The sequence below is a fragment of the Mauremys mutica genome, chromosome 1 (assembly GCF_020497125.1).
Source record: "Mauremys mutica isolate MM-2020 ecotype Southern chromosome 1, ASM2049712v1, whole genome shotgun sequence".
Lineage (NCBI taxonomy): Eukaryota > Metazoa > Chordata > Testudines > Geoemydidae > Mauremys > Mauremys mutica.
In genome coordinates, this window is record NC_059072.1 from 100,300,670 (window position 1) to 100,324,464 (window position 23,795).

The following is a 23,795-nucleotide window of genomic DNA, read 5'->3' on the forward strand; positions in this document are numbered from 1 at the left end:
GCCATATGTGGGAGGGAGGCACGTGGAGTCACATGTCCCACAGATTTTTGCTAGGGTGAGAGTCTGGCTGAGTGCAGCTGAGGGGGACATGCTTGGGAAAGGCACCTGCACCTAGTGCTCCCACTTAGCCCCTCTATGAGGCACCCAGAGCAGGGAAGTGAGATGGGGCTGGCAGCACAGCTCTGCCAGAGGGAGTGTGGGGAAGCCCTTGAGTCTCATCCCTTCCTCTCCTGCAGCCACAGTTACCTGCTCGGTAGAAGGTATCCAGAGCCCACTCTGGCCCGTGCCTGCAGTGGAGAGGCGATGGGAGAAGTGGGGAAGGAGCTGTGAGGGGAGTAGGGGCCAGGTGATGCTGGCTTGGACCAGGTGTGGGAGGTGCAGGGGGAGTGGGAAAGGGGCCAGAGGTGATGCATGGGGCAGTCACATGCCCCCCTGCCCCCACCATCAAGAGTTATGAGTCAAGGACCAAGCTGGATTCAAATTCAAATTCCTTCATGTCACAGCATACAGTAGTAACATGAGAATGTAGGCTATGTTATTTCTTTTCTATTTGTTTTAATAATTATAATAGATACATACACACAATCAAACTACTGAAATTATATATTTTTTTTCCAGATCCAAACTTGGTTGTGGAATTGCTCAAGATCTAAGATCCATGAAAATAACATTTTCTACATAAGAGTGACCATTTTGATTTATTTGATTTTAAAATCAATGATTGTGTGGCTGTTGTTGACTCGTCTGCTGTGTTTCTTCACTGAAGTTTAAAGAACAGAGTGATCTTCCCCGTAATATTTTTGTAAACACTATGACTAACTGTAAAGGAAGATCTGCCACTACCAAAATAAATGGTAATGGTAAAGCTTCTGATGGAGAAAGTTTTGTAAATTGGACTATAAATCTAAATACAATTCAGTCTGACAAGTTTCTGAACCTGCTGTTGAGTATGGTTCCAGTTGTTTACCACAAAAAGCAGGAAGAGCGACATAAAAAAGTGAATGGTGTCTGGCAAGATGGATTACAACACACAGGACACAATTTTAATGTTAGATTGGATCAACACACGGAGTATCATCACTTCTCAGAACCAGCTTTTCATGGTAGTAATGGACACAGTCCATCTAGCTGTAGTCCAAAGTATGATGACTTTGCCAGTTACAATTATTGTGATGGGATGGACACATCAGAAACAGATGCCATATTGAAGGATGACACCTTGTCTAGTGATGGTGATGAAGATGCCATTGTGGAAAGGAGCAGAAAGCAACCAAAGGAGTCCAGTAGTATTATGGCATTACAGATACTTGTACCATTTTTGTTAGCAGGATTTGGAACTGTTTCTGCTGGTATGGTTTTGGATATTGTGCAGGTTGGTATTCACTTTACATGGTTTTTGTTAGATAATCGAAGAAATTTTCCTAATGCATTCTAGTGTGGCAGTACATACTGCTTTATTTCGTAGTCACTGACATTCAGCCAATTCTGAATAGGAAGAAAGTAATACACTGTTACAAATGTTTAACAGCTCTTGTGCTTTAATAGGAAGTGATAGAAACTTGAAATTTGCCAGGGGTATGCTCACTGTGTCACAGCTGTCTGGTGACAACCTATTTTTTATTATTTTTATTTGTATTGCAATAACGCCTATGAGTCCTAGTCATGGGCCAGGATCTTATTATGCAAAGTTCTGTACAAATGCAGATATTGGTTGAATCCTAAAGGTTTTAAAAATTACTTAATGCACTTGTGACAATCAGGATCCAGACACCCCAAAGGAAGAACAGGAGGTCTGAACCCAAAATAAGCAACTGAATCAATTGGTTGCATACAATGTTATGTGTACAAATGTGTCAAGTCATGTTATAGTGTGTGGTGTTCTGAACTTGGTGGTCATTGTGAGATATGTATACACACTGTGCTTATTTATGTATATAGAAAATTGTGCTCATAATTTGTGCTGCAACATTCAGCTCCCCCTCACAACAAGGCGCTGGTCAACTAGGCAGGGAGGGGTTGCCTCCCTAACCAGAGGAGACTCTCTCAAAGCACATAACATTTTAAAACCCAGGAAAAGACAGATGATGGTCCCTAGAATTTCTCCACTTTAAATAACCATGAGTAGATTGACTACACGTCCAGTTTTGGTCAGGACTGTCCCTTTTTTAAGTCCTGTCCCGGCCGTCCTGACTTTTTTGGTAAAAGTGTGCATTTGTCCCATTTGCTCTTGCCAAAAAAGTTTGTCCCATTTTTTTACCAAAAAAGTGGGGTGTGCACCCCAAGCGGGGCACAGAGGAATGTGCATGTGGGCAAGTAGCAATACCAGCCCTGCAGGGCAGGGAGAAACAGGGCTCCTGCGAGCAGCGATGCCAGCCGTGCGGTGGGGAGTCAGGGTTTGGGAGAGCAGCGACACCAGCTGTGCAGGGGGCAGGCAGGGTTTGGGCGATCAGTGACGCCAGCCCCACGTGGGGAGTAGGCTGGGCTCGGACTAGAGCTCTGTGCATGGGGGAGGCAGGGCTCAGGCCAGCGACTCAGATCAACTCCATGCATGTGGAAGAGAGGGGGCAGGGCATGGGCCAGCCCCATGTGCCAAGGGAGAAGGGGATGCTGGGAACGGGCCAGCCCCACCTGCAGAGGGGGAAATGGGGCAGGGCTAGGGCGAGTGGATTGGGCCAGCCCCGTGGCATATCTTGTTTTCCCTTTGGGTAATATGGTCACTCTAACCATGAGTCACCATGCCGGAAGAGAGGAGGGGGAAGGAAAAAAAAGGGAGAAAGTCCTTTTTAAAAGGAAGGTTCAAGCAAAAGTCTTCATCCAAAAGGGAGGGGCAGTCTTGAAGGCTGAGGGTTGTCTGTGAATGCTGGCCTGTGGCAGAGTGGAAGCAAGGGTTAGCTGAATATTGCAGCACAGATTATGAGCCGAGTTTTTATATACATAAAGTCATAAGCACAGAATGTATACATATCTCATCATGATCACCAAGTTCAGAACATCATAAACTTTCATAAAAGACATTACTTGACATATACACAATAACATTGTATACAACCTGTTCATTCAATTGCTTATTCTTTGAGGTTCAGACTTCCTGTTCTACCGTTTGGGTGTCTAGGCTGTGATTGTCCACATGGGCATGGGTTCAAAATTCTCTTGGTATTGATGCATGTTTGCATTTGTAGCTGAATGGAAGTTCTCATTCAGTGTTTGAATGCTCAGTGTTCCCATAGGCTCTGTATGTATGCATGGTAGAAAAGTTGAGTAGAAATTTCTCACTTTACCTACCTTTCTTGTATGACTCACATCAATATCATAAAAGCAGCAAAGAGTCCTGTGGCACCTTATAGACTAACAGATGTATTGGAGCATGAACTTTCGAAAGCTCATGCTCCAATACGTCTGTTAGCCTGTAAGGTGCCACAGGACTCTTTGCTGCTTTTACAGATCCAGACTAACACGGCTACTCCTCTGATACTTGACATCAATATCATAGAATGTCAGGGTTGGAAGGGACCTCAGGAGGTCATCTAGTCCAACCCCCTGCTCAAAGGAGGACCAATCCCCAGACAGATTTTTGCCCCAGATCCCTAAATGGCCCCCTCAAGGATTGAGGTCACAACCCTGGGTTTAGCAGGCCAGTGCTGAAACCACTGAGCTATCCCTCCCATGAGAGCCTGTGCACATTTATGTGGCATATGATCTCTGAGGAAATATATGGTATGTAGAGGTGAGTATTAAAGCCCTGCTTCATTTCATACAATCTATAAAGGTACATATGGAATGATACAGAGCTTGTTCCAGGGCTCTTTAGAGCAATGGTTCTCAACCACGGGTACGTGTACCCCTGGGGGTACACAGAGATCTTCCAGGGGGTACATCAACTCATCAAAATATCTGGCAAATTTTACAACAGGCTACTCCAAAAGCACTAGCAAAGTCAGTACAAACTAGAATTTCATACAGTCAAAATGAGAAAGTAAGCAGTTTTTCAGTAATAGTTAAGGCTACGTTTTAGGCACGGGTATTTTTAGTAAAAGTCATGGACAGATCATGGGCAGTAAACAAAAATTCATGGACCATGACCTGTCCATGATTTGTTCTATATACCCGACTAAATCTTGGGTGCTCTGGGGCAGTCTGGGGGACACCACGGGTGCTCTGGGGCAGGGGTCGTCCTGGGGGCACTGCTGGTGCTCTGGGGCAGGGAACAGCCTATGGGCGCTGCGGGAGGAGCGGGAGTCAGGGGGTAGCCCAGGACCGCCGCAGCTGCTGGGGTGGAGAGGCTGCGGTGCATGGCCTGGGACCCCCGCTGCAGCTGGGGGCTGGATTTGGTGGGGCAGGCAGGCTCCTTACCTGGCTCTGTGCAGCTCCCTGTAAGCGACGACATGTCTCTTGGCTCTTACACAGAGGTGTGGCCAGGGGGGCTCTGCATGCTGCCATCACCCCAAGGCCAGCTCCGCAACTCTCATTGCCCAGGAACTGTGGCCAATGGGAATTGCAGGGGCGGTGTGAGTGGGTGGAGGCAGCACGCAGAGCCACCTGGCCATACCTCTGCCTAGGAGCCAAGGAACATGTTGCCACTTCCAGTGTGCCCCCTGAGGTAAGTGCTGACTGGAGCCCTCACCCTCTCCCGCGCCCCAACTCCCGCTCCCCCTCCCACACACAAACTCCTGCTGCTGCTGGGGGAGCAGGGCGCGATGGCCCGAGATTGCCCCAGCAGTGGCCGGTGCAACTGGCCCAGGGGCTTCCCGAGCTGCTGGGCCAGCCCCCCTGGCTGCTGTAGAAGTCACGGAGGTCCCAGAAAGTCACGGAATCTGTGACTTCTGTGACCTCTGTGAGAGACTCTCAGCTTTAGTAATAGTGGCTGTGACACTTGTGTATTGTTGTCTGATTTTGTAAGCAAGTAGTTTTTAAGTGAGGTGAAACCTGGGGTACGCAAAACAAATCAGACTCCTGAAAGGGGTACAGTAGTCTGGAGAGGTTGAGAACCACTGCTTTAGAGTATTTGTATGTGGAGGTGAGTGTACGGTTCTTAAGAACTCTGTTATTGTGTGCCTCTATCAAAACTGCACACTAACTTTAATAGTACAGACAGGGCCGAAGATTACACCTCTAGTACTCTGCCCTGTGATGGAATTATGTCAGAATTCACCAGGGCTAGATCCCACCGGTTTGAGGAAAGAGCCCCAACTGAAGGTGGGTGTTCAGACTAAGATAAAATAGACTGTCTCTGTTTTGAAAGCTGAATTTCCACATAGCTTCAGGCTCCTAATCTGAAGTATTCTTGTAACTGATGATTACTGAAATAGATGAAGGTTGTAAGACTTGAACCTTAGTTTTGCACTTGAGTTGAAGAGGTTATCAGCAGCACTTTAGTGGAATTATAGTCATGATTCACAGCTAACTGTTTACTGTACAAAGACGCATTGCATAATGTTTGAAAAAATTCACTGGAAGCTAAAACCTCAGAAAGGACTAGCTCAGTTCTTTACCTTTTCCTCCTTCCTTGAGGGCTATTTGTTTTATTTTCTGTCGAGTTGCTTAGTGGTAGTTTCAGAAATTCTGTATAAATAAAAACTTCCCTCTCTTTGCAATTAGAGTTCACAGAAATCTGTTTTAACAGATATGAATCCACTGAATTCCTTATCTCCAAGGGAAAAAATATAGGTTTATTTGTATTTGAAACTAAGTATTATTTGAGAATCCAGAAAGTGCACACAATGACAAACAAAAGGATACTCTGTTGTTCACCGTCTCAAAAATTAGAGCAAATAAAGCTGAGAATCAAAAGTTCAGTCAGGATTTAATTACACTAAAGAAAATGACCATCTTGTAAACCAGTAAAAGGAAACCAAAACTGGTATGCAAATACTATTGCTTCCTTATACTGTGTCACTACAATATGTAGTTTAAACTCAGTCAAGTCATTTTTTAAGTACCGGTACTTAAAATTTGACAGAGAACACCATTTTCAAAGCAAAATTTAAACCAGAAAAAAAGACTAAATTTTCTTTAAACTCAGATTTCTGCAATGCCTTCCTTAAGATTAAACCCCTGATCTTGTAAAGATTTCAACATGTACATAATTCCACACACCTATGTAATCTTAGTGTTGTCTAAACACAAAAGTAGCCTCAATTTAATTAAAATTGTTTTTTAAAATCCATTTAGTTAAATTGGTACAAAGCCCTCTATGGACACACATAAATGAGTTTACAACTGGTTTATGTTGATTTAGCTCAAATATGTATATGAACTGGTTTAAATACATGGATTTAAAAACCAAATGTAGTTAAACTGGTACAACTTCCTTGTGCAGACAAGGCCCAAGAATACTTATTTGCATAAAATTATGCACACAGCTCGAGTCTTTGTCAGACTGGAATCTGAGTGACTTAAAAGGATGTCATCAACTGAAAATTATGCCTCAGTCTGAATATTATACTTATTGTTATGAGCCATACATAAGATTACTATAGTTGACAGTGATTAGAGGATAATTTTTTTTCAGTTGTATACTTGGTGCATTTGATGGCACTTTCTACTTCATTAGGTTCACAATTTCTCTTGCTTTGTGCTTTTACACAGCAACTGGGGAGAGATTTTTTTTGTTTTAAATAAGAACATATGATTGTAAAATTGATAGTGATACTCAAGGGCAGGTATGGTATCTGATACTACTTTTAACTCATTACAAAAAAATGTACTGGATTTCAGGTTGATAATATCCCTTTCATCCATTATTGTAGTAACTTCTATCCCAAGCTTTAATTTGCAGCCACTTTTTAAATAGAAATAAATTAAATCTCATATTAGTTTCTAATGGTAACTTTGACTCACCAGCAGTGTTATTGAAAATGCACCTGGAAATGACATACTATTAAAAAAACCCTCAAGATATATGCAAAAAGAATATAAAAATGAACACAAAGAACAGGACAGACAGAACATTCTAGCTACCTCAGTTCAACCTTTATTTTTTTAAAAGTGAGAAGACAATGCATCAATGCCAGCTGTATCAATTTAGGAGCTTAATATAGTTTTTGTAGATAAGGTATATAAAATGATTATTTGAGTTTTTTCTCTCATGCTTTAACTGGCTCTGTTTTGCCAAGAAGTAACCCGAGTAAAGAATGTTATTTGTTCAACTCCCTTTCTGAGTAAGTGGCTTTTTTGTTAATACAGGCTGTCTTAGCTCTCAGGGCCTCGTTACATATCCACTGCTCGCTTAGGGTGAGCTTTATGTGGCCCTTCCTTTTATATCCACAAAAGGTATTTTGCCCTAAAAGTTCAGGGAAGTAATTGTACCTCTCTATCTTTGCGATAAAAATACATACCTTTTCACATTTCCTGGGTCAGATATTTAATCATAATAGTGTATTATTCTGTCAGCATTGTGTCAGCTTATATAATGGCAACAAAATGGTGAAAAACTAAACAGGTAATAGTGGTCAGATAAAAAAAAACAAATTAGAACGGCAATGTGACTTCAGACATGAGTATGTATCCCCTGTTGAAGTCAGTGAGAATTACACGTGTTAAAGTGACTGAGTAGGACACATTCATTAGCACAGGGGTGGGCAAACTTTTTGGCCCAAGGGCCACATCTGGGTATGGAAATTGTATGTTGGACTATGAATGCTCATGAAATTGGGGATTGGGGTTCGGGAGGGAGTGAGGGCCCCAGCTGGGGGGGTGGGCTCTGGGGTGGGGCCAGAAATGAGGAGTTCAGGGTGTAGGAGGGGGCTCCAGGCTGGGGAAGGGGGTTGGAGTGCAGCGGGGTGAGGGCTCCAGCTGGGGGAAGGGGCTCTGGGGTGGGGTTGGAGGTGCAGGAGGGTGCTCCAGGCTGGGACCAAGAGGTTCAGAGGGCAGGAGGGGGATCAGGGCTGGGGCAGGGGGTTGGGGTGCAGGAGGGGGGCAGGGGTTCAGGCTCCAGCAGTTCTTACCTCAAGCAGCTCCTGGAAGCAGCAGCATGTTCCCCCTCTGGCTTCTATGTGGAGGCGCAGCCAGGCGGCATGGCACACTGACCGGTCCACAGGCACCGCCCCTGCAGCTCCCATTGGCCATGGTTCCTGGCCAACGGGAGCTATGGGGGCAGCGCTTGGGGTGGGGGCAGTGTGCAGAGCCCCTGGCTGCCCATATGGATAAGAACTGGAGCGGGGAACATGCTGCTGCTTCTGGGAGCTGAGCAGAGCCACAGTATTCCTGGAGCAGGGCAAGCCTTGGACCCCACTCCCCAGCGGGAGCTTGAGGGACAGATTAAAACGTCCGAAGGGCCGGATGCGGCCCCTGGGCCGTAGTTTGCCCACCCTTGCATTAGCATCTCCTTTGGGTATATTTGTAAATCTTAACACCCATGAGTAAAGTTACTTAAATTGTTGAATGGCCTCAGTTTATTTTATTTTGCACGTCCTGTCATATCTTTAATTTGATGATCTCAAAAAGCTTTACAAACATTAATTCATCAACCCTCACAACACTCTTTAAAGGAGACTGATATTTTTCAGATGAGTTAAGTCCCAACATTATACAATATGTGAGTGGCAGAGCCAGAAATAGAATGTAGGCTCCCAATCCCCTTCTGTAATCACTAGATACACTTCACTGAAAGATCAGCTTTGCCTTTCCCCGACTATATTAAGGCAACTCAGAACTGATAAAGGGAGACAGACCTTGACTTTTTGTTTTATTATTTATTTTTATTATTTTATGTTGTTATGATTATTACCTCAATGCCTTTCATTAAAAGATCTTGATTGGCTTTCAGACACTAACTGAATTACTATTTGGACAACTTAAGTTTTTACAGCCTTAATCCTACAATAAGTGCGATGCATTCTTTAATGACCAGATGTAGCGAGGAACCCAGATTTGTCACATCCAAAAAACAGCAGCAAAGAACCCTCAACATCATAAAAGAAAGCTGGTTCTGTATTCATTCAGAGAAAAGAGTATCATTACCTGAACTGCCAATACTTATCCTAAGTTTTTAGTAGAAGTTTCTTATCCCAAGTACTAACCTAAGAAAAATTTCCAAAGGGCTGTTGACTTTCCATGAGACTTAAGTGCCCAGGTGCCTGTCATTTTTGAAAATGGGACTTAGATACTTTTGTAAACTTTACCCCTGGTGTTCTGAAATCTGTTGAGATCAGAATACTATACCACCCTTAAAACTGTGTTGTAGAATGTGAAGAGATCCTTTTTTTTTAAACTACTTTTTTTTTCTTTACCTGTATTTTAAATAGCATTGGGAAGTGTTCAGAAATGTTACTGAAGTTTTTATCTTGGTTCCTGCACTGCTTGGTCTCAAAGGTAATTTGGAAATGACCTTGGCATCTAGACTATCAACTGCAGTAAGTAATCTTTTTTTTCCCCCCCTCTTCTCACATGTCTTGTAATATAAAAAGACAAAATTAATTTTCTGGAATAGAACCTGGCTTAGTTTATTTACCTGTTGCAGGAGTTCCCCATAGCAAGGACAGGAAAAAGTATGTTACTCTTCCAAACTCCATCCACAAAATAATCTCTACCATGTGGGTCACCAAAATGAGAGACTGCTCACAGATTGAGTAGTGTTCCAGATATGATCATGCATGCTCTGTGCTCTGCTGGGATCCTTGACTTTGGTTCTCTGTTGGTCGGGTTTGAATATGCCAGTAAGTTCTCATAGGCTTCATGGGGGAGGAGGGGAAAATGTGTTGGTATCTCCTAAACACCACTCATTAGTGGTACCAAAACAAGACATCACTCAAAGTAAATTATGCAGATCTATGATCCTCTCTCTCTTCTTATGTGAAGAATGAAATAGTTAACAGTGTCGACATTTGAAGTATCATTGGGCATCTGAATGATCACTTCACTGAGATGTATGGGACAGTTCACATCTCTAAGAGCAATTTGTTGCAGGCTCTCATCAAGTCCTCTCTGCATTGGTTACACTCAATTTATATTTTGGAAGCTTTGTTCACAGCCATAACAGCTAGAGACTGATGTTATAAAAAAATGAAAGCTAAGATTCTGGAGAACAAGATAGGAGCTTCAGAAAGGTACCTGAATGTTGTACCTTTGCATACTGACCCAATCCAAGCTCTGGCTGGCAGAGTATAGTCATTTAGGAGACTGATTCAGAGATGTGCTGTGAACCCAAAATTCAATTTGAAATCAAAAAAGGTGACTTAGGATATGTCTACACAGGAAAAAAAAACAAAAACAAAAACCTCTTGTAGCAGCCAGTCTCAGATCCTCAGAGTCTCAAGGCTCACATTGCAGGCTAAAAATAGCAGTCCAATCCAAGCCCAAACATCTGCACTGCTATTTTTAGCCCTACAGCAGGAGCCTGAGTCTGTTGACCTGGGCTCCCCACCATGGGTCTTTTTTGCTGTGTATACGTACCCTTAGGCTCTTAATACTTTCTCTGGGTTACGTATGTAATGTTGGACTTGAGAGGCGGTGGAGGAATCCTTCCACTACCTCTCGATAATTTGAAAACACACATAAAACCCCCAAACAGACTGAAACAGGAGACTTCTTTAAAGCATATTATCTCTAGTCCTCTCTAAAATCTGAGTAGATTTCACCTCCACTTCATCACTTGGCAGTATCCAGGCTAACTAGATCTAAGGCCATGTCTACACTAAAACTTTTGCTGGCATAGCTCTGGCAGTCAGGTGTGAATGAAGTGTGATTTGTGAGTGACATAGCTATGCTGGCAGTAGCCCCTAGGGTTTTGCCAGTGTAGTTTATTCCATCAAATCACTCTCCTCCTCTCCCCAAGTGAAATAAGCTGTATCAGTAAAGGTGCAGTTTTGCTAGTATAAGCTATTCCCACACTAAGAACTCTTTTTCAGCATAGTGTATGGTACAGCCATACTGGTAAAGTGTAGACCTGGACTAAATATAGCTAGGGTTCTACATCAGAACAGAAGATTATAGGGAAAACACCTGTATTAATTAAAACTGCTATAGGATGTTAATGTCCACTCAGGCAAACCTTGGTGTTTTTTAAGGACTCCTCCTACTAAGGAAGAAACTTCTCATGTTTTACCCATAACTCATTATACAGCTGGTTTAGCAGATGTGTTTATTAAGAATACCAGTAAGAAATAATTGAGCGTTCTACTTTTCTATAGGATTATTTATGATGTTTATTGAGTGTACTTTGAACACTAACATATTTACTTTATATTGTAGGTTGTGATAAAGTACCTTATAATTAACTTTCAGTGAGTTTAGCTGGGTGTTCCCTCTGACCTGCAACTTTCCTCCTAAACCAAAAGCAGCAAGAGCAAAATAGAAAAGAAACAGCAGTAAGAACCAACTTAAAAAAAATTCAACTGGGAAAACCAAACAGCAGGGCTTTAATTTATTTATAAAGTGATATTTTATCCCATGTATATAAATTAATGAACTTCAAAAAAAAGTTTAAGCAGCATAGTATCTTTGCTAGAAAACATGACCTTCTGGCCAGTTTTCTCAAAAGCCTTTTAAAATGTCCTCAGACAGTGTTCACTGATTCCATGAGTCTCCACATTTTGTGTTAGTTTTGCTCTCACCAAAAAAAAATATTAAAGAAATATGAAATATACTGTGGAAGATCTTGTATGAAGGGATTTGTTGTTGTTTTTTTAAAAAACAAGTTTCATTTGAAATATATTGGATAGTCTCAAGTCCCAGCCTCAGAACTGGATTGTGAAATTATTTACAGCAATGTAGTTGCATTGGTGTAAATCCAGAACTGGAAGGCCAAATTCTGCTCTCAGTTATAGAATCTGATTTTGTAAATACTTGCACATGTATTTGTATTCATGTAGGTAGTTCTGTCGAAGGGAAGTTGCGTGCATAAATGTTTACATTATGAGGCCCATGGAGTGTAAGCTCTTAGGGGTATTTTAGACTGACTTTGTCCTTAAACATTAAACACTGACACAAATTTTTTTTTCTGCCAACTGATCTGATAGGTGGTGTATTTGAGTGTGTTCGTGGAAATTAAGTAGCATTCACAATGCAATTGGCTAAAAATGTGTGAGAAACACTTAATTGGCAAGACTTTTTTGTTCATCAAACCCCGTCAGTTTAGGGTAGTTTTGTAGATGCTATTTTAACTGAACAGCAGCCGCATCACTATATAAATATGGCTAATTTTTAATTTTTTAAAAATAGCTGAATTTAAGCATTAATCCTCCTGAAAAACTTTTCAAGTAAAATATTGTTCATGTCTTATCAATATCTTATTAGCAGCTGTGTTCAGTGAAATTATGCAGGCATGTTATTGACTTGTATTAATCTAAAGAATGGGTACTACTGCAACCTTTTTCTAGTATGACAACTGAATGATCATACACATTTTATGATAGAGGGAATATGATAGAGGTCTATAAAATCATGACTGGTGTGGAGAAAGTAAATAAGAGTTATTTACTCCTTCTCATAACACACGAACTAGGGGTCCCAAATGAAATTAATAGGCAGCAGGTTTAAAACAGACAAAAGGAAGTATTTCTTCACACAACGCACAGTCAACCTGTGGAACTCCTTGCCAGAGCATGTTGTGAAGGCCAAGAATATAATAGGGTTCAAAAAAGAACTAGATAAGTTCATGGAGGATAAGACCATCAATGCCTCCTAGCCAGAATGGGCAGAGATGGTGTGCCTAGCATCTGTTTGCCAGAAGCTGGGAATGGGTAACGGAATGGATCACTTGATGATTACCTGTTCTGTTCATTCCCTCTGGGGCACCTGGCACTGGCCACTGTTGGAAGACAGGATACTGGGCTAGATGGATCTTTGGTCTGACCCAGTATGGCTGTTCTTATGTTCTTACCTTTACTTTACTACTAAACCTTAAAGTTAATAAATGGTACCATAAATTTAAATCCAAATGTCTAAAATTCACTTTTCTCATTTTGAAAGGTAAATGTTGGGAAAATGGATTCTCCCATTGAGAAGTGGAACCTCATAATTGGCAATTTGGCCTTAAAACAGGTAAGTACAACTTACTCATTTTGGCATACTCTCACAAGAACAGTTACTTAAAGTGCCCAGCACAATTTTTGATGCTAACAATAGAAAAACAGTCAAAGGATACAACACTGCAACACTCAATCAGTTCAGAGTTAATTTACTTCACTTTAATTTCTAATTTCTTATGGTAGTATATAGTCAGTTTCTAAAGTAATACAGATTTGCAGCAGAAATAGAGCGGTTTTATCAATAAAAGGCATAATACAGGTAACATCCATGTACATATTCCCATCCTGCCTTTTCAAATATATCTCATCTCTTTTTTTGAAAGAGACTATTTCTAGGGATGATTTAAAAATAGTTCCATCTCCAGTAAAGTCCATTTAATCTTGACTTCTCAAATGCTTTCTATACTCTACTTTCACAGGTTATAATATTTAAATAACTGTGAAGTGGCTGTTAGACAATAAATAGTATTAAAGTGACTATAACATTTGAGAAGATGACAGCCTTTAAATCTAAAACAGCTGCTCCGTAACTAGATTTTGAATAACTGCTTCATAGTTATACATTATAGTTAAATACATACAGTGCTAAGAAGGTGTATAAAATACCCATGTTTTGACTCATTTATTTAAGTATTAGATGTAGTCTCCCATTTGCCTTCGGACATAGCTTTGTTATGTATGTCTTTTTAGGCTCCTGAGAATCCCCCAGTTTTTTTTTGTTATTACGAGGGCTGTCAATTAATCGCAGTTAACTTATGCAATTAACTCAAAAAATTAATCATGATTAAAAACATGAATCGCGCTTCATCGCAGTTTTAATTGCACTGTTAAACAATAGAATACTAATTGAAATGTATTAAATATTTTTGGGCGTTTTTCTACATTTTAAAATATATTGATTTCAATTACAACACACTGTAAAGAGTTAACAGTGCTCACTTTATATTACTATTTTTATTACAAATATTTGTACTGTAAAAATGGCAAACAAAAGAAATAGTATTTTTCAATTCACCTCATACACGTACTGTAGTGCAATCTCTTTATCGTGTAAGTGCAATCTACAAATGTAGACTTTTTTGTTACATAACTGCACTCAAAAACAAAACAATGTAAAACTTTAGTGTTGAGAATATTTTGCTAGCTTGGCAGTTGGTAGTGTGGGAAGCTAAGATGTTTAGGTTTTTAGGATGGGTTAATTAGGCTTTGAGCTTTGTTTTGAGAAGTTGGCCTTGGCTAGTTCTATGAAGTTACAGCTGCGGGTGTGTTAAATTTGTTAACCAATTAGCAACTGCTTGCTTGCCTGCTTTAAGAGTATAAAGAGCATGCTGGAAATGAATAAAGTACTCTCTGCTTATGATCACATGGGTTGTCAGACTCTGTCCCTGCTCCTCTGCGATGCAACAAATGGTGACCCCGACGTGATTGAATGAGGACAGTGTTGGTGGCCTGAACTGAAAAGAAGAAAAGGAGGCGCACCTGAGTCTCAGTGTCGAGCGGCTAGGAGCCGCAGGGCGTCCGAAAAGAGGGGCGCACCTGAGCTCAGTGTCGAGCGGCGGCCGCAGGGCGTCCGAAAAGAAGGGCACACCTGAGTTCAGTGTCGAGCGGCTAGGAGCCGCAGGGCGTCCGAAAAGAGGGGCGCACCTGAGCTCAGTGTCGAGCGGCAAGCCGCAGGGCATCTGAAAAGGGAGGCACACCCCAGCCCAGAGGTGAGCAGCTAACATGGGAACCGCTGCATCAGCGGAAGAAAGGACGGTGCATGAATATTTGATGCGCATCGCGGAGCGGCAGGGAGAGAAGCTCCCCTCTGATAAGTTATCCCGTCTGCTGCGGTGGGGACGGAGAAGGGGACTTTCTGTTCAACCAAGTACAATTTTTGATAAAACTGTTTGGGAGCGGCTAGGCTCCGAGCTTTGGAAGTCGGTGGCTCGGGGCGATAAGGAGGCCTTCTCCCTGAGTCCAGTATGGAATAAGGCGAAGGAGATAGTAGAAACTCTCGCGGCCGAGGCAGGAGTGCAGGCGGCCCTTTCTGAGCTTTGCCGCCCAACGCCCGGAATGCCTTCTGTGTTGCCGGTTGGAGCCAGAGAGTTTTTCGGTGGTGAGGACACGGTGATACCTTTGGCTTCCAACCCCTACCCTATGGATGATGTTGCCCCTGCTACGGCCCCACTACCCTCCAATGTGGCTATCGGCCCCGACATGATTGATCCTGCTACGGTCCCGTTACCCCCCGATACGCCCGAGCCTATGGAGACAGCCTTGCCGTATGCACCCCCTCCAAAGCCATGCCGTGTCCACGGGGCCTGGGGGTGCCTCGATTGCGGGGGGACAGAGGAGGCTTGGGTGGAACGTGTGCCATCAAACCCATATCCCGATTTGATTACGTTTACTCAGTTTACTCAGTTTGATGCCTTCTATAAGGAGATGGAGCGCCAGGGTCGACAGCTGCAGCATATATGTGACAAGTTGGACCAATTGGAAGGTCTTCCACTTGGATCATCGCGATCGCATCTTCACAAGTGCTTTCATTCAACTCGCCCCCCCGCCCCGCCTGGCCCCGGGGACCCTCCAACTGGAGACCCTCCGGATCCGGTACAGCGCTGGCATGGGGTTTTAAGAGAAGCCATCCTTGAAGGTCTAACACCCGAGGCCTTTCCGGTGATTACGCCAGACCCTCAACACCCTAATCATAGACGGTGGGCCCCTTTGGACTGGAAGTTGATCCGTGAGGCACAGAAATCGATCATGGCTTATGGACTAGATAATCCGTATGTACAGTCTATCATTGAACAGGTATTTGTTGGCCAAGCAATGTGTCCGTATGATGCGATTAAGCTAGCTGATATGCTTCTTACACCTACACAGAAACTGTTGTGGAAAGATGATTGGGCTAAGAGAGTTGACTTGGCTCTTGTCCGCAATTTGGATTTACCGGATGATGATCCTCGGCGCCTGGCCACTGCTGATATGTTTTTGGGAGCCGGTCGCTTTGTTGACCCGCACTTGCAAGCTCGCCTTGAGCCCCGGATCCTGCAGCAATCACAGGAACTAGCTTTGGCTGCCTTTAAAGCGGTGCCCCAGATGGGAAAGCCGGTCCCTCCCTATGCTAAAATTACACAAGGCCCATCGGAACCGTATTCCACCTTTTTGGATCGCCTTCGAGAGGCTATTGATAGATCTCCCAATCTGACGCCAGAAGCCAGAACTGCAGTTGGACTTGATCTTGCCACCCAGAATGCAAATCCCACTTGCCGCCGTATATTAGCCACCTTGCCCAAGACTGCGACCCTGATGGAAATGATTGAGGCATGTGGTAGGGCCGCTATGCTTGAGGAGACGGATAAGGCGGCAATTCATGCTAAGGCACAGGCCTCTGCACTGGCCGTGGCGTTACAACCCCTGCTCGGGGGACAGCGGGGGGCTAGAAGACCGACCCGGCCAGCTGGCCCCTGTTTTGGTTGTGGAAAACCCGGGCATTTCCGGCGGGACTGCCCTATGCAAAATGGGCAGCAGGCCTCTGATGTGTCACCTGAAGCTGCAACTGGCGCTTGCACACGATGTGATAAGTTTGGACATCGCGCCGCCGACTGTTGGGCGCGTTACACGAAGGATGGAACACCGCTGCCGGGAAACGGATCACGGAGCGCCCCTCGGAGGAGCGCGACGACACAAGTGCCTCCACCCGCCAACCCGGCTGCCTGGAACACCTCACCAGAGCAACCCGTGGCAGTGCCGGAGTGGACTTGGCCACAGCGACAGATGTAGTTTTAGAGACTGACGAGGTTCAAGTTCTTCCTTCCAACACCGATGGTCCATTAGGATTTGGACTGAGTGCCCTTTTGATTGGCCGTTCGTCAATATCGAAACAAGGTATTTTTGTTTTGCCTGGCCTTATTGATGCCGACTATACGGGGAATATTGGGATAATGGTACGCGCCCTTTGTCCCCCTGTGACTATAACTGCTGGTACACGTCTTGCTCAGTTAATACCTTTCAAGGGATGTGTGCCCCGACCGACCCCGATTGACCGCGGGTCTCGAGGGTTTGGATCCACTGGCCCTCCCCAAACTGCCTTTGCTATGGACATTACTTTGTGCAAGCCCACCCGAACTGCTCGGCTTCAGGGATCCGATGGGCGGCAAATCACTCAGGAAGCTTTTATTGGGGATGCAATGCAGAGTGGGGTAACTGAGGCACCTGGGACGACAGAGGTAGCAGATACTGTGTTTACCTTGGAATCAGAGCACACTGAAGCGGTTGCAGCTGAGGCCCCCATGCAGAATGATGTAGGAGATGCGCCATCTAACCTAGTATCAGAATGCCCAGGGGCAGTTGTAAATGGGGCCCCTCTACAGAGCGACATGTGTCCTCAAGAACTGCCTGTGTGTGGAAAGGGAGACGAAGAGGAGCAAGAGAATTTAGCTGTGCAGCTGGCAGATACTGGCTCACCCATTTTTAGTATTGAAAGCTCTGGGGCTCAAAAAACATTTGTGCCTGTTACAGCTGCAGCAATTGAAGAACAAATCATTGCAGAAACTGTAACATCTATGGAAACCTCAGCTGAAACTTTAAAGCCTTTAGAAGCAGTGCCTGGAAAACTATTTCCTGAACTAGTCCAAGATATTACCACTGCTCATTCGGGATTTGAGGCTGCAAACAGTAGGACTGAAGAAATTGCAACTGTGTTAGTATCAGAGATGTCTGCTGCAGTGGTGGATGGAATGTCTGAAAGAGCCACACGATGTACACAACCTGGGCCCCTGGAGGAAAGTTGCTTGTTTGCTATGCCAGGATTCTTTTTGTTTGATCCTCCCTGAATGATTTAATTGATTGAGATAATTTTTGCTTTGCCTGAATGTATAGGATGATGTCCTGATAATTTCCCCCGTAGAACTTGAACCACGATGGTGGTGGAACAGGAGAAAAAACACTTACATTATTGATATTGCCAATGTCTAGAAATTTCTGACTAAAAAGACATTGAGAACTGACCCTGGTAAAGAAGCAAAGAATTGCACACTGGCAGGAAAAAATTTGGGACTCCTGCTAAAAACTGTGGTATTGATTGGATTTTGGGGTTTATTTTGCAGGCTGCGCCCTGTGTTGTGGAATTTTTTTTTAGCATGTATTGCCCTCCCTAATTGGATTGTAAATGATATTACCCCTCCCCAAAACCCTGTTTTTTAGAGCCTATTTGTTTTTTGTTTTTAAAGTTTGGGAAAACTCGGCCTAAAGGTTTGTTTGAGTATTCTTAAAGCGGGGAGTTGTAGGCATAAATCTAGGAAATTTGGGAGAATGGCTTTGAATTTATGTGACCCAAAATACCTTTATGTAAAGTGCTTTGGATCGGGCCCAGGCAGGCACGCAATAGATAGAGAACTTGAAGAAAAAAGGATCGGGCCCAGGCGGCGGGCAACAGACAACAAGCTTGGAATACTGGTTGATAACCTTGAGGGTGTAGTTGATAGAAAAGGTAATTAATTACTAGCGAGTAATGTTAGGCAGAGTACAAAGTTAACTCTGTGGTTGCTGGAGGGAATAGCAGTTGAATTTAGAAGTAAGTTAGGATGCAATTGTATTACTGTAAATGATTTAATTGATGATGTAATTTTCCTTTTTTGCCTGATGGTACTAAGGGTATTTGTATATTGTATGTAATGATTGATTGCCCAGTAGGGGTAGTTTTGTTTTGTTTTTTAGATATTAAGAAAATTGGTGTTAGCTGCATAGCATTTTATGTACCATGCATTTATTTACAGAGTTAAATTTATGTTATGTGTTTTTTGTTTTGTTTTGTGGTGTTTGTTTGTTTGTTTTTTTCTGGCCAGGATTGTTTATTGTGTTTTATGTGGTTTATGTTGTGTTTTTTCTAGGACCCCCCCTCCCTCAGTGTCAGTTTGATCGCCTGACATCTGAGGGATGTTTTGGTAATAGAAGTTTGCCACAAGTTGGTGTGCTATTGAGTAGGGGGGAATCCTGTAGAATTTACACCATTTATTTGTTGTGCTTTGTTTTTGTTTGGTGTTGTTGGGGTTATGTTAAGAATTGCATGGTTATATAGGTTGGCTTTATAAAGTTTTAATTTTGGCTTGTGATAGATTGTGGTGTTATGCTGTAATAAGTTGGAAATGTTTTGCTTATGTTTTTATTCCTTTTTTTTCCCCCTCCTTTTTGATTTTGGGTGGAGGGGGGAGGTGTTGAGAATATTTTGCTAGCTTGGCAGTTGGTAGTGTGGGAAGCTAAGATGTTTAGGTTTTTAGGATGGGTTAATTAGGCTTTGAGCTTTGTTTTGAGAAGTTGGCCTTGGCTAGTTCTATGAAGTTACAGCTGCGGGTGTGTTAAATTTGTTAACCAATTAGCAACTGCTTGCTTGCCTGCTTTAAGAGTATAAAGAGCATGCTGGAAATGAATAAAGTACTCTCTGCTTATGATCACATGGGTTGTCAGACTCTGTCCCTGCTCCTCTGCGATGCAACACTTTAGCACCTACAAGTCCACTCAGTCCTACTTCTTGTTCAGCCAATTGTTCAGACAAACAAGTCTGTTTACATTTATGGGAGATAATGCTTCCTATTTCTTATTTACAATGTCACCTGAAAGTGAGAAGAGGCATTCGCATGGCACTTTTGTATCTGGCATTGCAAAGTATTTTCATGCCAGTTATGCTAAACATTCGTATGCCCCTTCATGCTTTGGCCACCGTTCCAGACGACATGCTTCCTTCTGGTGATGCTCATTAAAAAAATAATGCATTAATTAAATTTGTGACTGAACTCTTTGAGGGAGAATTGTATGTCTCCTAGCCCACATTCTGCCATATATTTCATGTTATAGCAGTCTTGGATGATGACCCAGCCCATGTTGTTCATTTTAAGAACCTTTTTAACTGCAGATTTCACAAAAGACAAAGAAGTTACCAATGTGAGATTTTTAAAGATAGCTACGTCACTCAGCCCATGGTTTAAGAATCTGAAGTGCCTTCCAAAATCTGAGAGGGACTAGGTGTAGAGCATGCTTTCAAACGTCTTAAAAGAGCAACACTCCGATGTGGAAACTACAGCACCCAAACCACCGAAAAAGAAAATCAACCTTCTGCTGGTGGAATCTGACTCAGATTATGAGAATGAACTTGCTTCGATCTGCACTGCTGTGGATGGTTATCGACCAGAACCCGTTATCAGCATGGATGCGTGTCCTTTGGAATGGTGGTTGAAGTATAAAGGAACATATGAATGTTCCATATGAATGCCTGTTCTCACTTTCAGGTGATACTGTGAACAAGAAGTGGGCAGCATTATCTCCTGAAAATGTAAACAAACTTGTTTGTCTGAGTGACTGGCTGAACAAGAAGTAGGACTGAGTGGACTTGTAGGCTCTAAAATTTTACATTGTTTTATTTTTGAATGCAGTTTTTTTGTACATAATTCTACATTTGTAAGTTCAACTTTCATGATAAAGAGATTGCACTACAGTACTTTTATTACGTGAATTGAAAAATACTATTTTCTTTTTTACAGTGCAAATATTTGTAATAAAAATAATATAAAGTGAGTACTGTACACTTTTTGTATTCTGTATCGTAATTGAAATCAATAAGACACCTCTACCCCGTTATAACGCCACCCGATATAACACGAATTCGGATATAACACGGTAAAGCAGCGCTCCGGGCGGGCGAGGCTGCGCACTCAGGCGGATCAAATCAAGTTCGATATGATGCGGTTTCACCTATAACATGGTAAGATCTTTTGGCTCCCAAGGACAGCGTTATATCGAGATAGAGGTGTATTTGAAAATGTAAAAAAAAATCTAAAAATATTTAAATAAATGTTATTCTTTTAATTGCTTGACAGGCCTAGTTATTACTTTCACCATATTTGATGCGTTGTTAAAGCCTTTCTTATAAGAAGAGTGAACAGTTCTTCCTTCAGACTCCATAAATTCTGCTTCTTAATCATCCAGGGAGATCACAATTGAGCTGTACAAATTCTCCCTTTCCATAGTGGCTGAGCGTACTTCCTCTGCCTCTCAAACGTGAGACATGAGAGACAGGGAATGGTGGCAATTGGTTTATGTCTAACAATTATTTTAAGTTGGTGACGTTTTCTGATATTAATGAACTATGGTTTTACTCTCCTAGGTCCAGGCAACAGTAGTTGGTTTTCTAGCAGCAGTGGCAGCAGTCACACTGGGCTGGATTCCAGAGGGCAAATATCGCCTTGATCATTCAATCCTATTGTGTTCTAGCAGTGTAGCAACTGCCTTCATAGCATCTCTTCTACAGGGTAAAAATATATTTGTAATGTTCTACAGTGACTGTTTTACAGTAAATACGAAATGTGCATCTGTGTCACAATGTTACTTAAGATATAAATCCCAGTAGAGTACAATCTGTCTGAAGCAGACAGATGGCAGTTGGATGCCCTTTGCACTTTTCATGCTAAAAACTAAAATCACAGTAATGAAATTGGATCACAAAAAGAACCTAGGCATAGATTTTCCTGAATATCTCTTTTCCAAGATGTTTAATTCGTGGGGAAACAGCTGTGTTGAAATTTGCTTCCTCTGTTTATTATTGTTAAACTGGTTTTAAATTATGACCACAATTCTGGCCCACTGCTTTATTATACTTGCCCATAGATTGTCATATTATTTGAAGGAGTTTTAAATAAAACCTTACGTCATATTCAATCACAGACAATGCTGCAAATGTATCCAAGGTTAGAAGAAATTATCTAGAAGAGAGTGAAGAGAGTCCCAAGCTAATAACATACGCTTGCAGTGCTCATTTGATGCACTTCCTAGCCAAAGACTTCAGTGTTCCAGAAATAAAGACTAATGTTGTTGAAATTGCAAAATACTTCGGTAACAACCACTTTGCAGCAGCTGCTCTGAAAAAAGTGGGAGGAACCAAGCTAACTCTCCCACAAGATGTGCGATGGAACTCAGTAGTCTTTTGAGCACTATATCAAGAACTGGCCTAATCTGATGATAGTTTGTGAACAAAATCATGAAAAAATAGATGGCACTGTCACAGCCAAAGTTCTCAACATTGGGCTTAAGAGAAATGTCAAACACACGCTGAGTACCCTAAAGCCTATTTCTGTAGCCTTGAACAAAATGCAGGGAAATAGCTGTTTAATTGCTGATGCTGCTGAAATTTGGAAGGAACTGAGTGAGATCTTAAAACGAGAAATATGCAGTGACAGAGTTAAATTACAAGCATTAAAAATGAATGGGACAGTCACTATCTTCAGCTCACTTTCTTGCAGTTATTCTCAATACTCGGTACTAGGGTCAAACCTTAACTGTTGAAGAAGAGGAGTTGGCTATGACATGGACATCCAGCAATGGACTGTCATCAGATTAGGCTAGTTCTTGATATAGTGCTCAAAACAGTCCACTCCATAATGTCAACTATAATAACCTTCAGAGGTAAGGGTGAACCATTCAATAAATATATGTGTGCTGATGATGTTTTAAAGAAAGTCACACCAGTGAACTGGTGGAAGTCACTTAAGCACTTGGATTCAGAGACTGTTGAAGTCATAAACTCACTTTTAACAGAAGTAGCTTCTTCTGCTGGTGTAGAAAGACTATTTTCTTCCTTTTGGACGAATTCATTCCAAACTGAGAAATCGTTTGGGACCTGAAAAAGCAGGAAAGCTTGTTTTTCTTTTCCAGATTATGAACAAACAGGAAAATGAAGATGAAAATGATTGAGTTAGCTGCAGAAGCCAATATTTTAAGATTCTCAGGTTGACTGGCTGACATAGACAATTTTAGGGGTTTTTTAATATTTCATTTAACTATTTTAGTTAAAAACAATTTTAACAAAAACAAACCTGATTTTAAAAAACTTGACTGTTTAAATTCAAAAATTCATATGCTTGTTTTGTTAAAATATTATGTTTGCTGTTGAAGAAAAAAATCCAGAATACATAATGTTGTTGTTTTAGTTAAATAAAACAATTTAAATGTCTGTCTGGTGATTGTTCTCCTCCTAATACAGCATGGCAAGAAAATTCTCCAAATATTAATGATTAACCTGTTGAATTGGAGATAGTTCACCTCCCAATGACTTCATAAATATCTGCTTCAATTACCTTTGGTAAATGGAATAACCAAACCATCATTCATTTTCTGATATAGCTGCAAAACTAATCTGAAAAGTTTTCAAAATAAATCACTTTAAAATGTATAGTGTGTACCTTCTAAAAATGAAATCTACATCTATCTCTGAGTTGTGAAGAATATGTGTTAAGGTTATAACAACCAACAAGAATGCACTTTTATGTATGATTAAATTGAGTCTTCCTGACTAGTGATTTAAATCATGATTTAAATCAATTTAATTTAAATTAAATCCACCCTGCTGTGGAAATAGACTTCAAACTATAGAACATCTTGTTGAACAATGTCCCATAAGATCATATTTTGGAGGTATCTCTGCCATCCACTCAGCTTCACCTGAAGCAATCATTTGGATTGCCAACCTAGACTTAGACATTTAACACTGCTGGTTTTAAGCCATATGAAATAAGACTTTGCCTATGTGGCCACATAGGGGAGTAAGAGGGTGTTGGAGAGGGCCTTATGCCCTGTGAGGCTGTGCAGGGCTGACTCATTGTCCTTGTCTACACTAGGAAAAGAAAGCATACTCTTAACTTGAGGCAAATTCCTGGTGAAGACAAGGCAGTTTGTAACTTTCATGTACTAGGCTTCATAGTCTTTAACTTGACTTGTTTACTCATGTGAAAATGTGCACACTGCCTTGTCTTCACTAGGATTTTGCCTCAGGTTAAGAACACACTTCTTTTTCTAGTGAAT

The 23,795-nt window shown here is 42.0% G+C and overlaps 1 protein-coding gene across 3 annotated transcripts in view; it reads left to right on the forward strand.

Moving 5' to 3' along the window:
• The window catches only part of SLC41A2 (solute carrier family 41 member 2), a 106,565-nt gene that overhangs the window by 20,543 nt on the left and 62,227 nt on the right, over positions 1–23,795 (forward strand). For 2 of the 3 annotated variants that reach the window (XM_044987517.1, XM_044987507.1), the window contains exons 2-5: positions 619–1,372; positions 9,243–9,350; positions 12,907–12,978; positions 21,106–21,250. In XM_044987517.1, the coding sequence (XP_044843452.1) occupies positions 812–1,372; positions 9,243–9,350; positions 12,907–12,978; positions 21,106–21,250 (886 nt within the window). In that variant the 5' untranslated portion in view covers positions 619–811. The remainder of the gene's footprint in view (positions 1–618; positions 1,373–9,242; positions 9,351–12,906; positions 12,979–21,105; positions 21,251–23,795) is intronic. The other variant, XM_044987527.1, reaches the window with a different exon arrangement.